This window comes from Pseudopipra pipra, chromosome 2 (genome assembly GCF_036250125.1).
Source record: "Pseudopipra pipra isolate bDixPip1 chromosome 2, bDixPip1.hap1, whole genome shotgun sequence".
NCBI classification, from domain to species: domain Eukaryota; kingdom Metazoa; phylum Chordata; class Aves; order Passeriformes; family Pipridae; genus Pseudopipra; species Pseudopipra pipra.
In genome coordinates, this window is record NC_087550.1 from 103,581,528 (window position 1) to 103,598,726 (window position 17,199).

The 17,199-nt window shown below is 36.4% G+C and overlaps 1 protein-coding gene across 10 annotated transcripts in view; it reads right to left on the minus strand.

Moving 5' to 3' along the window:
- The window catches only part of ADGRG2 (adhesion G protein-coupled receptor G2), a 65,768-nt gene that overhangs the window by 10,947 nt on the left and 37,622 nt on the right, over positions 1-17,199 (minus strand). For all 10 annotated transcript variants that reach the window (XM_064646718.1, XM_064646720.1, XM_064646725.1 and 7 more), the window contains 17 exons: positions 15,872-15,945; positions 14,830-14,869; positions 14,675-14,709; positions 13,897-13,979; positions 13,181-13,241; positions 12,052-12,743; positions 10,259-10,451; positions 9,754-9,910; positions 7,552-7,701; positions 7,204-7,326; positions 6,032-6,077; positions 5,823-5,926; positions 5,120-5,244; positions 4,092-4,360; positions 3,183-3,282; positions 2,607-2,881; positions 687-788 (listed from right to left, as the gene is read on the minus strand). In XM_064646718.1, the coding sequence (XP_064502788.1) occupies positions 687-788; positions 2,607-2,881; positions 3,183-3,282; positions 4,092-4,360; positions 5,120-5,244; positions 5,823-5,926; positions 6,032-6,077; positions 7,204-7,326; positions 7,552-7,701; positions 9,754-9,910; positions 10,259-10,451; positions 12,052-12,743; positions 13,181-13,241; positions 13,897-13,979; positions 14,675-14,709; positions 14,830-14,869; positions 15,872-15,945 (2,629 nt within the window). The remainder of the gene's footprint in view (positions 1-686; positions 789-2,606; positions 2,882-3,182; positions 3,283-4,091; positions 4,361-5,119; positions 5,245-5,822; positions 5,927-6,031; positions 6,078-7,203; positions 7,327-7,551; positions 7,702-9,753; positions 9,911-10,258; positions 10,452-12,051; positions 12,744-13,180; positions 13,242-13,896; positions 13,980-14,674; positions 14,710-14,829; positions 14,870-15,871; positions 15,946-17,199) is intronic.

Genomic DNA, 17,199 nt, shown 5'->3' on the forward strand with positions numbered 1-17,199 from the left:
TGGTATAGCTACCATTGGAACCTTGTGGAAGACCAGCTCTCATGTCCAGATGGCAGGGCCGTCACACGTGGCAAACATATGCCTTTGATTTTATCTGCTCTAGTCCCTACGGCCACCCCCTCCAGGTGGGGTCTCTGACCCACAGGCACTGTGGGGCCCAGGCCAGGGTGAGGGGCAGTGTTCTCACTGTCCCTGCCAATCTGAGCCTGGCTTAGGGGCTCCAGGAGGTGTGGTGTGTTATAGTTTTCCCAGGCTGTTTGTGACTGACAGCTACTCTGGGGCTTCCCCATGTGGGTTCCAGAGTCTTGTCATGCCACCTCACCTCACCCATCCCTTCCCTGCTCCACACACACACACACACACACACACACACACACACATACCCCCCAAAAGGTGATTCCAACCCAATAATAACTGATCTGGCATCTAACATATGGAAGCATGTAAGAACTGTATCACCTACCACTCTTAAAAACTATAATTTGGGAGGTTTATTATACCTTGGCTAATAAATTAGAACTGCAACTGCAGCAACATGATTGATTTTTTTTAAGTATTACAAAATACTAGGAATTAACACTGAGTGTAAGTATTCAGAAGTAAAAAAACAAACAAACAAAACAAAACAAACAAACAAACAAACAAACAACAAAAAAAACCCACAAAAAAACCCCAAACATATTTACCAGAGTTTTCAGCTAGCCTGAATTTCCCACAACAGAGATATCTTCTCCACTGTTTACGGACATTCTCCTTTGTTACACAATAGAAGATGAAAATGAAGAACCCTGCAAAGCAATAACATTAGAGAATATTGCAAAATTTGCTTTCGCTACTTCTTAATGAACTGTGTTTTGGTTTTCTTTCATTTCTTTTAAATTTCTAATCAAAAGTAATGACATCTTCGGTGAAAAAGTTTACAACTCTGAACACTGCAGTATACTTATTCCATACATAGCTTAGAGGAATCATACACACAAATGCAAAAACAATGAATACAATCAAATCCACAAGGTACTTAAAGTTTCCTTCTATCAAATAAAAGGGGGGAAATTCTGTTGATCCTGAAATTTACTTAACGCTTTTGGAAAAGAATTCAAAGCAATGTCAAACAGAGGGTGTGATACGACACTGTCAGGCTGTGAAGCTTTCAGCACATGGTGTGACACTGTCATATCTTCTATTAGAAGTTAACCTGTTACCAGAAAAATAACTTGCATCTAAAATGCTCATCAATGAGATCCCCCCTACCACAATTCCAAAGTCAAATATTTTCTAGAAGGGATGGTGCTCATGCTGTCTCTTGCTAGTGCCATATTACAGATTCTTTGTCTGCTTCTCTAACTGATTCTACTAAGTGACACAGGGTAGCATCTAACTTCCCCTGCTTAAAAGCCCATCATCATTGTTCATCTGCAATATTTCCCTGAGAACAGACCGGTTAGGTTTACAGTGAATAGAAAATAGCTTGAGATAAAACTCAATGATCAGACTGGTGTAGACACGCATGTACGTTATGTTTACACTGCTTTTCGGGCAAATTAAGCATATAAAATTCCACTGGAAAAGATTACTCACATCTTTTTTTGCTAAAGTATCTTTCTTAACTTTGGGTTTTAGGATTAGTTTTTGAACGTAACTAAGTGTTGCTCTATACCAAACGGTTCTATGCCACTTTCAAATATTTTGAAACAGTTTTGAAACACCAGTATAAGCTTAATTCAATTAATACAATGTATGCACCTTTATTTATGCACTTCCAATATCAAAATTTGCCTACCACCTAACTTGAAACTGGGTAAACAGGGAACTTAGTTTCATGTAACAGATTATTCTGACCACACAGAATCTAGTCTTGTGTTAGTTCAACGCAATCCTGTGCAAGACCTGGGAAAATGTGGGTCCAGCCCCTCACGTTACCAAGGGTAAGCTACTCAAAAATCAACACAATAAATAGAGTAGAGGTATATACACTGAACCACAACTTTCATTGCTTTAGTCTCTCTGGGAAATCACCCAGCCAGTCATCTAAGTGCCATTTAAGCATAAGTTCAGATCCAAACTTCACCAGAGTAATTCAGGTACACTTAGATAACTGTAGGCACCTACAGTTCTTAAGTACTATAGGCCATGCTTAAGAGTTAAGCCGCTACCATTTAGATGTTGCAGCCTTGCCTGTCTCAATGGCCCTTGGCTGAATGTCACACAGTCCCTCTAAGCCTCAGGAGAAGTGGAGAAATGATACAGTTTTCACTAGATTTATTGCATTATAATGTGAACACTTACAGTAACTGAGTATTCACAATTGGTCTGTTGACTAGAGAGGCACAGTCACTTCTAGTGATGTCTGGTTTGCATACACTTTTTAAATTACAATATTTATAAATATAAATATACTATACCTATAAATGTTATCTAGCTTTCCTGCACCTTACCATAACAAAACTGCAATATTACAGTAAAGCAGTATAATCTCTAATATAATTATCATGTTCAAGCACATATTAAAGTCAAATTTTTATTGTTGAATCAAGAAAATGACATTTCCAAATATTTTGTTTGTTATATCATATGCAAGTGGCTGTCACCTGAAGGATAAAACTCACCTTGCAAAGTGTTGAAAATGGTAAAGAGGTAAGTAAATACCTCATTCACTGTGAAGAAAGCAAATCCCCAAGTAATTCCCAACAAGAATGTAAGGCCAGCAACACTCCTAAGGTCTTGAATACTTGTTTTCCTTTGAGCACCGAGTTGTTTTTTCTTTTTGATACGACAGAGCTGGATCAGCACAACAATGAACATGCTGATATTGATCAGGAATATCAGGCAAAAATATCCCACAGCAGTAATATAGAAGACAATTCTATTTTTAATCCAGCAGCTAGAACAAAAGAACAGTCTGTCAACCATTATCAGAAAGGGAAATTAAGTAAAATAAACAGGACATAAACATGTAATTTGTTGCACGTGCAAATCACTTTTGCTGTTTTAGAAAAGCTCTTCTAGTCAAAGGGTATGGGCCCTCCTACAGGAAATAACCATAAAACACATGATATACTGTAGAGCTGTATCATTTCAAAGCACTACCACTGCTTGCTTCCCTTCCCCACCTTTATTTTAAAGAAAACCCAGTTCTGTAGGACCTCCCTCCCCCCACCCCAAAGCACCTCCCTTTAACTCACAATTCATCAGGTCCATTTATTGAAACCTTTCCAGTGGTTATAAGTCCATAATTATCCGGTGATATTGCCAACACAATGGACACAACCAATGCTGGTAACCCTGAAATATTATGAGCAAACATAAAAGTGAAAATCCTGACAAAGACAGTATTATGAGGACTTCAAATTATATTTTTCTATGAAATCTACAACTTGTTTATGAAATTCATCAGTTGAATTCTGTCAACTACTAGCTGTCTGAAAGAATCTAAAAACTGCAGCTTTCAAACTGCTCAGGAGAACAACTTGCAAAGAAACAAGAGGAGTTCTCCACATCTAGCTCCGAAACTTTCTGAATAAGCCAACAAATGCCATTAAACTGATTTAAAATATTGATTACCAGATACTTGATTTTCTTTCTTACGTATGTTCTAAGAAAACAATTCCATTCATTTTAGTGCCTTGACTCGGGTTTACTCAAATGGCCAGAGACAACAATCAGGCCCAGGATCTTTTCATCCTCTATCCAGTTAGATCTGTTTTGTTGCTTTTTGTTAGCGACAGTGCTATCCCAGAAATGCAATATATATACTTATTGGCATTTATTCTTCCAATACAACTCACACCATCTGTCTGGTAAATGGAAATGGAAGTATGCCCATTAAAAATTGTTTCTATCGTATTAGCACAAAGAAAATTCATTATCAATTTGCATTGCAGAAGCCTCAGTTCTGCAGCTGGGAGGCTGTCCATACCTCAGTAAGGTGGAACATACAGGATCAGGTTCACTGATAATGAATACCTGCTCACTACAAGGTCATAACATTTAATGATTGCTTAATTTTCATTTCTGAACTGTGTCACATTCACTAATATCCTTGGTAAGAGGAATTATCTACTTAGCATACAAAAGGGAAAAAAATTACATACCCCAGCCAACAACACAGAATTTAAGAATGTATTTCCGTACATAGGTATTAAAGACTTTCACAAGGGCCAGATACATGTGGAAAGCTTCCAGGCCCATCCAGGTGAAGGAAACCAGGAGGAAATAGTGAAGAAATACTGCAACTGCAATGCATAGGCCTCGTGTATCATACAGTGCAATCCATGAGTCAAGGAGGAAAACTAAGTTGAGCAGAAGTAATGCAGCACAGAGCTGAATAAGTATTTTGGAGGGGTAGTCTCTCCGGATTTTCCTAAAAAAAAAGCAAATCAGTGTCATGACATCAATTGTCCATGGATCCCTGGTTTACTTCCTCTTTTGCAGTCCTTAGTGCACAAATGCCTAGAAAAAAAATATATGTTTTCATTCATATATAATGCTTCATATATTGGATTTATAAATGGAGAGAATAATTCACAAAATATTTCCAAATTAGAGGCCTGTACGGATAAAGTTTTTTAGAAAAAGTTACATAAATACAAACAATAACTAGGAGTCTTTGAGTTTAGTATCATGGTTATTTTTTTTTACATGGTATGTTGGACTTCTTGTTACAGTGCTTCCAAAACCCAAAATGTGACTGTTCTTTATCATTATACTAGATTAGGCTTTTGACTGGGCTTCTAAAGCTTTGATAGAGACAAGTCTTTAGTGACAGAATAATGAGAGAATAAACAAAGAATACAAATGCATTTAAAATGCTATGATTCTGCACTGCTTTCTCTATGTTGTATGTTAAACACATTCCTTCACACTTCTATTATGATAATCCATTATAAAATATGTCAGAGTGCTACTTCTTCACTTCTGACTGCATAGAGCTTCATGATAATTCACTTGTTTATAAGATTAACATTCCTGAAGACTGAATCAACACCTTCTTGGTAAACTGGCCAAATTTGTGCATTATTAATGGAGACAGAATCCATAACTGTTGGAAAGGACTTTGCAATGAAGAGTACAATCAATCATAACTGAAGAATAATGGGAGCTTAGTTGAACAGATACTTACTCAAAAGCTATGTAGGTCACAAGAGTAACAGAAAGAAAAATTGCAGAGAGGCCACAGCCTATGTAGGATATAAAAGTCAGTACCAATTCTTGTGTGGGATTCAAAGGAGTATTTCCATACAAGTTCTAAAACAGAAACAGAAGTTAATTTCAGAGAACATGTTTATTAAATGGAAAAAGGTCAAAAAAATCCCAAATGCATATTTCCCTCTGCAATTGAAAAAAAAAAAAGTAAAACATTCTTTTCATCATGGATTTTATAAAAGATTAACTGAAAAACAAAAAAGCCAATCTAGTCCTGTAAAGAGAAGAGTGTTGGACTCCATGATCTTTATGAGTCCCTTCCAACTCAAGATATTACTCTATGATTCTGTGATTCTAATTGTGAAAACCCATTTGATTAAAAGCTTGGTTTAAATTTAATTTCTCCTAAATTTTATTTCCTAGAACATAAAAAAACTGCCTAAATGTAAAAGCTGCAGCACTTAGGAATTTTTTTACTCCAGTGGAACTCACGGATTCCTATTCAACCAGTAGCTTAAGCAAGTGTCTAACCAAATATGTACTGACACTGAAGTGAATAGAACCCGAGTATTATTTCATAGGTAGAATGTGCTTATTTGGTCCTCATTTGCTTAAGACAACACCCGCTTAAATGTGTTCTTGAACCAGGGTAAAATTGTATAATTTTTGAAAATAATTACCATCAAAACGGCAAAACTTGTGAGGTGGTTGCATGAACAGACTGTTTCATTTACTCTGCTTTCTTTAACTATGCAACCTTCATGTGACCAGCCTCCGTGTCCACCTGTTAAAGAAAGCAGCTTTGTTATTCATAAAAGGCTTTATTTATATTAACATGGGTTAACATAGCTAAAACAACACAGTATCTTGGGTGATCTACAGTACTTACCATTTTTATTAAAGTCCCAAAAAACACATCTAACTGTTGAATTATCCTGTTCAGGAGGTAAAAAGGAAAAAAAATTACAAACTATGAGTTTAGGATCAAATGATTTATGAATTATCTACAAAATGCAGGCAAGAATAAATACTGTATACAGGATATGCCTGTTTTACATGAACATAAAATTAATGTAGGTGCATAGAATGGATTAATATTGCAAAGTGCATGCAAAAATATGTTGAGCAAATCTGAAGTCACCATATGGGAACTAGCTCTCATGCTTATGGAAAGATTCTGTTCCTGGTAGAACATTCTGAATGCTCTTTCATTGTCTTCCCACACTACACAAATTCTTGGAATTTCTCATCCTTCTTGATTTTGTAAGTATTGAGGGCATGACCACACATAAAAGGAAAAACCTTTTCATTTGCAAAAATTTGATCACGTTCTATTACTGTGTTGTTAAATGTTTACATATAGATTTCCCTCCACTCATGGGAATTCTAAAAATAGTAGAAGCAATTTACCATTCTGCTATAAATACTAATACTTCTATGGTTATGTCTCAAAACTCACTATTATGTCAACACGAGTAAACACTACACTAAGCCAGCTCCTGAAAAAAGCATCAAGTGCATTAGTGGAATCCCTACATTTTTCAGTTTATAATAACTTAGTATTTTAAACTCTGTTAAGATTTGGGATAGCAGACTTTAATCCTTGATGCTCATTTAAGAAAGAGACGGTGTGTATGAGTCCTAATACTTCCAGATGACACAATCTTGTGTTTCAGTTCCCCTAAGAAAACAATTTATATTATTTTCTGGCCATGCAGAACCTACAGTTGTCATGACTGCAGCATCTTCCAAAGAAACCCAGGGTTTTCCATCTAAGAGTTTTTATTCTTTGTAGAATAAAACAGAAGGGTAAGCAAAAAGGATAAAAGCTGAATGGTTGGGTGATAGAACAAAATTACCTGAAATAATTTGAGAACCAAAATTTATACCAGTAGTAAATAAGCAAAGATGAATGATTTTAACTGTCCGGATGAAGATGAAATGTCCACACTAATAAAGAAAAACCTACTGATATGTATTCTTAGTACCCTACTTCCTCTACAACAGCTTCAGTGGAGGCAACGAAATTGTACTTTAAGTCTGCCACAATGTAAATCATACCTGATTAGGCTTGATATTCTGTAAAGTGACAGTAACATTTGCCTTTGAGTTGCGAATTGTGAGATTGGCAACACTTGATGATATAACATTGCTGATTAAAGATGCATTCTTCAAGGAGAGATCCTGGAACAACAAAAAAATATCCAGTTTTAAAATCTTAAAGGAAGCAATACTAGAGTACAGCACCCACAAGTTCGGTTACTATGCAGAGTAAGCTCTGGACAAAAAACAATTACTTTTTAAATCAGAACTTTTAAAATGTGTCTTGTGTGGAAAAAATCTATTCATATTTTATTTTGCACTAGGCTTGAGTTTGAAACCCTTAGTTACAGAGGACCAAAAAAATACCTGGAACACAGTGGTCTTTTTAAAGAAGTTGAATATAATTCTAGAAGCCAAGTCCAATTCTTCAGTGGGTAAATTTGTCAGCAATGATGAAGGAAGTGTAATTGATCCGAGATTATTTAAATCATTAACGGCCTGAGCTCCTAGAGAGATCTGAAAAATAAATGCCAGGATTATGCTTCATTTCAGTCTCCAAATAAATAAATTATGACTTATTTTCAGTTTAAAATTTCCAAATATGTATCTCTCTAATCATTGTCACAGACTCACTGCTGCTCTCATTCCTCTCCTGCTCCAAGGCATAAATAGCATCTACAGGACTGAAAAGAATGCATCCCATTTCAGGTCTGCCTACCATTGAAAATAATCTGGCTTTACCCACTTGCTTACAGGGACAGAACACACCACTGTAGTGGATAGTATTAATTTGAAAAAAGTAAAGAGCAACAACCCAGGTAGGCCTATGTAATTGTGTAGGGAGATCAACATTTCACAGCATGGAAGCCTGCAAAGGCAAAGAATTTTTATACCCCATAGGAAGTATGTAAGAATTCAGAAAAAGTGTAAATAGCTATTGTTTGTCAGTAAGTTTTTAAGTGCAGCAGATTAAGCAGAATCTAAGGATGTAAAACCTAACTTTTTGATCATCTGGCAAAAATGACAAAAAAAGCTATAATTCAGATTTCTGAATTGCTTAGTGATCTAACATTATACAAAAAAGATCTGAACTTTCACCCAGTTTTGCATGCTGTACGTCGAGGCCAGAGAGCTTTGTTTAGTATAAAATCTCTCAGCATTCTCTTGCTGCACATTAGTCACAAATATCATCAACCTCAGAGTTCCTGAGAGATATGAAACATCAGTAGAAGTGAAGAAAGAAATTATCTGAGTATTTAAAGAATGGCTGTAATAGGAGTAACAGTGTGAACTCCCCACAGTGCCCTAACAGTGTTATTTAACTCTTCTGTTCAGAGAAGTGGACTTCAAATGCTTGTGATCATGCATCCCCTAAAATTTTTTGAGCATGAGCCCCAGTATATAACTACCTATAAGTTATATGTATGTACTACTGCACTAATATATTACACAAGTTATAAAATATATTAAAAAAATTTAAAATGAGATTAAACATTATTTTTAAAAATACATTTTTTATTATTCATATAAGTAACATTTTCTTCCCACACTGCAATGGACTGTCGTGTGCACACCCTGGGGTACTCAAACCCCACTTCAGAGATCACTGGTTTAGACACCCACCAAAGAAATCCTAAATCAATTCTACAAAAACATTCCTAGTTTGAAGTAGATGATACTTATTGCAAATATTTTCTGTCACTGCCAGTGCCATGAAATTTTAAAAAAATCATTACTTAGCAACTATTTGTTGCTATATTTCAGCACTACCACCTCCTAGTCATCTCACATTCGTGCACTACATATTGCCAAGAAATAGAAAAGAACTCTAATGTTAACATTTTATACCACTTCCAGTATCACAGAAAAGGTCCAGTACTAATTATGGCTCACACTACATTAAGCTATTTCCATCTCTGAGGAGGCAAGATGTGCCAGAATTTGTGCAAAACTTTCCATCTCTTCTTGCTTAAGCCTCCAAGGCTGGTATTGTCCAAACTATTAATTCCTCAACCAGGAAGAAGGTTTTGAATGAGACAAAGTGGATTCAAACTTTCTAAGCACTTCTTTCTTAGTGAGACCAACTAGTCATAAGTGACAAATGTCCCAGTATCATTCATCATCCAAACAACATACATAATAGTTCTTTCCTGGAACTCTCCACAATTCATCTCCTTCTACTAGATGAAGCCATCTGGCAACACTCCTTGACAAATGTCAGCACTGTCATGGTGGCTGAATGAATGACTCAGGATTCCAGGTTTTTGAGGTAAAGTTATTCCACCAAGCACTCTGTCCATTCTGGCTGCACCCTTTCTAACAGCTTATTAGTTATGCCAATTTCTGCTAAGTCGGTTGCTCTCCTACATCTATTTACACAACAGAAAGGAAAAACTATGGAGGGCTTAAAAAATAAAATATTTTTTCTCTGAAATGAACACAAATAAAAGATCCTGAAACTGTGACATAAACACAGAACAAACTCGCTTTCATATAAATATAAAACCATAAATACATAAAAATAAATCTTTGACAATTTGTAAATATTTAGAATTATCAGTGTTTAACCTGGAGATCAGCTGAGTCCTGGACAGCAAAAGACATTTCGTTGGAGCGGATGCTGTGGGTTTTGACAACTGCCAGCGCCAAGGAAGGGGAGACAAATTCAGCAGATGATGTTGAAAGCTTCAATTTTAAGCCAATATAATCCACCAGTTTTATAATTCTGTTAAGAAAAAGTACACTTAGTATTACCAAGCACATACACCGAAAATTCTCAGGCAAGTTGTGGTTATGGAGCAACAATCCAAGTGTAGTGTAAAATACAGCTGACTCTGCTCACTTATTATGGAGTGATAATACAAAAACAACACAAAAAGAAATAGTTTTCCATGGCAATACATTATAGCAGAGCTGATAAACTTAGAATGACAGTCCTTCTATTTTGTAAGTACATTAAAGAACAAGAAATATTCTTTTGGATTATGATTATTAAAAAAATGAAACTTGCTGAAGCTAATTTATCAAGACAGTTAATACAACACATCTTTAATCTACTGCCAAAGTGACATACCTTTTAGAAATTCGGGGTGGTAACGGCTGAGAAGCAGTCAGGACACTGCTAACCTCATTAACCATCCTTTCTACATCTTTTGGCTCTACTTTTCCAGCTGCTAAATCATTTTCTATTTTGGACACGATTTGCTCAGCTGTGGTGATACTAATGGTGGTGGATACAGAAGTTGTATTTGTGGTAGGTGTTTTTCCTGTGACAAAAGAAAAGGTGTGCATTTAGTTAAACACTATGTTCAGCAAATGAAGTAAGCTTTGAGAAGCAGAAAAGTTAAGTTCTCAGCCTGGAGAAGAGGGGAGTGAGGGGAGACCTCATTGCAGTCTACAAATTCCTCGTGAGGGAAAGAGGAGGGGCAGACAGTGCTCTCTTTCTCCTCTATGGTGACCAGTGACAGAACTAGAAGGAATGGCCTGAAGTTGTGTCAGGGGACATTTAGGTTGGTATTAGAGAAAGGTTCTTCACCCAGAGGGTGGTTGGGCACTGGAACAGGCTCCCCAGGGAAGTGATCACAGCACCAAGCCTGACAGAGTTCAAGAAACATTTGGACAATACTCTCAGACACATGATGTGATTCTTGGGGTGTCCTGTGCAGGGTCAGAAGTTGGACTTAATGATCCTTGTGGGTCCCTTCTAACTCAGCATATTCTGTGATTAACAAACCTATCACAGCTTGTAAGATCTCTCAACGAGTTATGTGAGACAGAATCCCTTTTTCTCCCTGTCAGATACTTTGCAGACAGCAATAATTTAAATCTCATAAAAATATAAGGTAAGTGTACACCTCATGAGAGTTGTCTCAGGTTTTTCACATGGAACGGAATCATAGAATCATTCAGGTTGGAAAAGACTCGAAGACCATCAAGTCCAGCATTTTACCAACAGTCACACCCTGTCAACTAAACTGTAGCACCAAGTGCCATGTCCACTCATTTCTTGAACATTTCGAGGGATGGTGACTGCACTACATCCCTTGGCAGCCCATTCCAATGCTTAACAACCCTTCCCGTGAAGAAATTCTTCCTGATGTCCAAGCCGAACATCCCCTGGTGCACCTTGAGGCTATGTCCTCTCATCCTGTTGCTGGTTGCCTGGGAGAAGAGACAGACCCCCACCTGGCTACACCCTCTTTCAGGTAGTTGTTGAGAGCAATAAGGTCTCCCCTGAGTCTCCTCTTCTCCAGGTTAAATATCCCCAGCTCCTTCAGCTGCTTCTCATAAGACTTTTGCTCCAGACACTTCACCGGTTTTGTTGCCCTTCTCTGAACACACTCAAGCACCTCAATGTCTTTCTTGAAGTGAGGGGCCCAAAACTGAACACAGGATTCGAGGTGCAGCCTCACCAGTGCTGAGTACAGAGGGAAAATCACTTCCCTGCCTGCCATGCTATTTTTGACATAAGCCATGATGCCACTGGCCTTCTTGGCCACCTGGGCACACGCTGGCTCATGCTGAGTCACTGTCGACCAACACTGCCAGGTCTTCTTCTGCTGGGCAGCATTCCAGACACTCTTCTCTAAGTCTGGAGTGTTGCATGGAGTTGTTGTGAACCACGTGCAGGACTCAGCACATGGCCTTGTTGAACTTCATAAAATCGGCTTTGATCCGTCAATCCATCATGTCTAGATCCCTCAGCATAGCCTTCCTACACTCCAGCAGATCAACACTCACATCCAAAGTACTCACAGTAACTGCCAGGTCACCCCGCATATATATAACCTTGTTTAATAAAGTTTAAAAGCAAATCCAGTACATGGCATTAAAATTAAAAAAAAATAATTTACTTGTCATATTTACCTGTGCTCCCATGGCCATCAACAGTAGAATGAGGACGAGAAGCTGAGACAGAATGGTTGACAGGACTAACAGTAGGGGTCAAAGACATTGTGAAAGGAGTAAAGGGAAGAATAGGTACTGTACTAATATTTTTGTTACCAGATATAAGCTGAGTTGTAGCAGGAGGAATTTGTGCAACAGATTTGGTGATAGTCTCAAAGTGGCGAGTTACAATTGGAAGTTTGTGGGGAAGCTCAGAAGAGGAAAGTGCAGAATGTTTAGTGAAACCTACAGAAGGAGAAAGTATTGTAAAAGGCTTGCTAAGGTGTGCAGTATTAGGTTTAACTGAGAAAGCAGCATTAGTGACAGATTTTGTTGCAGGTGTGGAACTAGTGGCGGATTTATTAGAAGCTACAGAAGAAAAAGTTGGCGTAGTAGGTTGAGCAACAGACTCAGAAAAGGAATGTGTAGTGGTAACAATGGTGGAAGACATAGAAGTTTCAGCAAGAGGGTTTGTATTGGGAGATGTGGAGAGAGGTCCAGAAAAAGGAGTTTCTGTGAATGGTGTGATCAGTGGTCTAATTGTGGGGTTTTGTTTAGCAGAAAGCATTGTGGAGGAAATGAAAGTATTAGATTTGGGGGAAGTCTTTTTAGAGAGAGAAGGAGAATGAGGGAAAGGAACCCATATAGAATGAGGTGGTACTTGTATAGTACTGTAAAAAAAAAAAAGCACAAAAATGCATGTTAATTTTAACATTGTTTCTATTTTAAAGAAAATAAGTTATATATATGAATTATGTGGACATACTAATAAGGTATATTTAAAAAACAATCAGCTTGGATGTTTCATGCTCTAATATTTTGAGGGTTCTGACATTCTATTTTGCTGTAGTTGTTAACTAGCAAGTTCATAAATACTACCACTGCCCTTCCTGCCTGTTCTGAAGGTAACCTGATGTTGAACACAAATGGAAAGGAAGGGAAAGGAGGGAAAGAGGGAGGAATGGAGAAGGAGCTATACAGGAAAATGACTGTCAGCTTTTTCTTGAGGAGTCCTTCCTGGCTATTACACTGCAGCATGGAATTTGACTGTAGTAATGTATTAGGAAATTTAGGAAATAAGAAAGTCAAATTTTGTGTTTATACTTACTACATTTGTAATTCTTCAGCAGTCAAGGAACAATACTTTGGTGATGAACAGCAGCACCGATCTGATGTGACAAAGAAACATTAATCTAGTTTATCCTGAAGCATAACACTTACTAATATTGTTAAGTAAAATATTTAACCCTTTGTATTATGTATGTAAACAACAGTATTTACTGCATAATTTATTTTGATTTTTTCTGAAATTACTTTTGCAAAACAAAAGAAATCTTGACAGTCAGAATATTGCCATACCCCCAGATTTTTGCTCAAAGCCTGACAAGTTCAGATTTCTCTTTTTGTTATTGTAAACAAACAAAAATACAAAGATACAGCTTTTGAAACAGAGACAAATGGTACGAACCGCTACTCCATACTACTCCCTACTATCACAATATCACTAAGAAAACTTGGCTACTTAACAAATCTTTTAATCATCACTTTGGCAACACATTCATGTTCTCAGCTAATTTTACACCTAATCCTTTCAAAAATGTGCTTTATTAAAGTAGCCAGTAATTTCATACCAAATTTTTTAAAAAGTTATTTCTATCACCCACCCACCCAAAAATCAGAAGGTTGCATTTTTATGTATTTATATTGTTCAACAATAAAAATATTTTTATCTAAAAATAAGTAACAATATTTTCTTTTAGCTACCTGGAAGTCACATGTAAAGACATAAAATTGTGATGAGACTGTGTTTAAAACATGACTTACCAAGTTGGCTTATTTTTGCTTTGTTTGTTAAACTGCTTATATTCTCTCTCTCTGCCAGCTTCATTATGAAATTGCAGTGTATACTATAATGAGAAGAAAAAGCTTCAGACTCAAGAAACAGAGCTGGCTCATCTTTAAAACACGTGAAACTAACATCAAATAATAAGTGAAAGCACATTAGCCCAAATGCTAAAGGTGAAAGCACATTTTTCCTAGGCTCTGTCAGATTTGGGCATATTTGTAATGCAATAAATCACTATGGCAGGCTAATTAGAAGAGTAATACATCAGTTTCTGTCAGCTTATTATCCCTTATCTCTACAGACACTGTTGATTCTTAAAAATGGGATCCTCCCTAATCAATGTTAGCTGTTAAAGAGTTGATAATTTTGTAAAGATAATAATGTAGTCATAAAGATTGCATTGTATTCACAAGTTCTGGAAATCTGGTGCTCCCAGGTGCTACAGGGCTCAGCTAACACTGAGATGCAGAAGAATATGGCATGCAAGCCTGTGCTTCAGCAGAAGATTAATGAAAGCAACACAGTTTGGTTAAAAAAACCCAACAAACTCTAAAAAATTTTTTAAAAATCACTATTGCTAGGAGAATAATGAAATCAGAATTTGTTAACCTACAAATATTTCTTCAGCCTGTTTCTTAAGCTTAAATTCCTAGAAAGATTGTTTTTTCTTCTGTTACAGAGCTATTCATACTGCATATATCACAAGACAATATACGAGCTTTTAAATATTTAATCTTTAAAAATTTAATAACAAACCTCTGGTTTTCTGCACTGCATTCCATAACAGAGGACTGTAACGACAAATGATAACAGACAAAAGTTGTTTTATCAGGAGAAAGCAGGAGTAATACTTTGTCAGAAGTAAGTTGGAAAAAAGTTTTCCGAACAGTAACAAAAATCAGTAGTCTTACCTCACTTACTGCTTGCAAGGTTTTGTTGAACTCTGAAATGCTTTAAAATAAAATGTTATTATTATGGAGGATTTTTAGTTATGTTTCTAAAAACAATTACAACATTATAATAAAAAAATAAATTACACAGAAATAAGATATTTTTGCAGTTGATCAGTGATTTTTTAAAGTCATGCCAGTTCTAATACTGTAAAACCACTTTTCAAAGCATTAAACATTTTAAAAGTCGACTACACAAACCTCTGTCATCATATTTTAACATGAACCCATTGTAAAAGTTATTTAAAAGAGAAAAAGATAGATCTTAATGTTGCCTTTCGGCAAGCAAGCATTTGGAACAGAATTCTAAATCTATGCTCAAAGCCATAGAAATAGAATGAGTAAGAAATATGGATTTATTCTACAAACAAGATCTGTTGGCCAATTACATCTTTCTGATTTTTGGGGCAAGTTTTGGAATTAGTAGTAAATATTCATTCATTCAAACCCCTCCTTACAAAGGCTGTGAAAGAAAAAGCTACACCAAAATAAAAACATAGATATGACTTCAAGAATATTTATAAGAGAACATGCAGCTGTGAAAGTTCTCTTCATAACTTCCTACCAGACAGACCTATCCTGAAATTATATAAACCATTTATTCATGGAGAGCAGCAGCCAGACTGTCATTCTCAACAATCCACAACTCATGTTCTCAGGTGGTATTATTATTATTGTTATTATTACTATTATTATTACTACTACTACTATTACTAAGATCAGCAGCATATAAACAAGAAGGACTTCAGGCCTTGTTGAGCCCCAAGGAACCAGAAGAATCTAAAAGGAAATCAGTAAGTATACCATTTTTTTAAAAGAACTCCAGTGGTACATAAACTAAGACTATTCTAACCAATATGAGCTTTGTGTTAAAGAGCAGTAACTTACAACTCCTGAAATTTTTAAAGTGCAGGAATAACACAGTCTGCTCAACACATGGTAGGTCTCACTTCATCTTTTTCAAATATAACAAAGATTTCAATCTTTATTCAAAATTACTTACCTCAATTCTTGGGGGGCAGATGCTGGAATTGCAATTAATTTTCTAACTTGACTGCTGGTGGTTATGTTATTAATCTGTTAGAAAGAAAGATTCCAATGGTAAGTACAACCAGTAACTTTTAACCTTAAAAGAAAAATGTGCATTTCACACATTTTAATAGGCTGAAATTACAAATATAAGAAGTGTGTTTCCTCATGAGTACACTGCAACAAATATTTATCATAGCATTGTTGTCACAACTTATGAAAGGAATTGATCTAGTATAGAGCAAAAAATAAGATCTGATTTTTGAAAGATATGGGCAATACAATAGTGACTCCACCATATCTCATATTGGAAAAAGAGGAATTTGGCTTAGTTTGCAACAAAGACAGTTTAGACCAGACACTGAATTAACTTTGTAACTATAAGTGCAACAATGTGACAAGCTCCATAACAGACATAAGTAACAGAGGGCAGAATACTGGGAGTAAGAAGTCATGAACTGAGGTGAAAGACATGATAGAACTGAGCTAAATATATATTGAATAGCATTAGGGCCTGGGGATACACTAAGGTTTATCTAAAGACCCTTTACAGATCTGCTTCCTATGCTCTTCTGCTTACCACCATTACTAGTTATTTTAACATTTCATACAAGCAGCAAACACCATGAGGAAAAGCATCATCTAACATACATGCTATTGGCTTTACCTAAGAAATAGTATCCTAAAAAATAAAAGAGTTTCAAAATATGTACACCAGTTTTTCTAGTAGCTGTAGGCATCATGTTAATACCCTAGGACAGTTTCAGGGCACTATCACTGTTGAAACACAACGCAATGTAGGGGTGGCCTTTGCCAGGGGTATATCCCTGCTCAAACTCAGTGCTCCATCTACATGGTCCTTGCTTTCCATGATACTGTCTTCTTAAACCTCTGTTGTCTTGTGTAAGTGGACACACTCATGTCACACAGGCCTATTGCAAAATTAACAACTGATTAACCATGTGCGAAAAAGCATAGAAAGATTATGCAAAAGCATAATCAAAAATATGCAAAAAAGCATAAAACTATTTATGAGAGTCTCAACATGCATTATTTCCAGGACGCAATCTAATTTTAATTATGCCCACACTGTTGCCATCTAATGATGTTTGCCTTCTAAAGGCAGGTGCCTAAATTAATCTCCAAAGGAAGATCCTGTATGCCAAAGTGTAGATTCTTAATCAGACAGTTCCTCTCTCCAGATTTCCCATGGCTTCCCCCTCTTTCAGTGGCTACACAAAGAATACAGGAAATTCCTTACTGTAGGAAGTTTACTTAGATGGAATTCTAAAATTTAGTTGC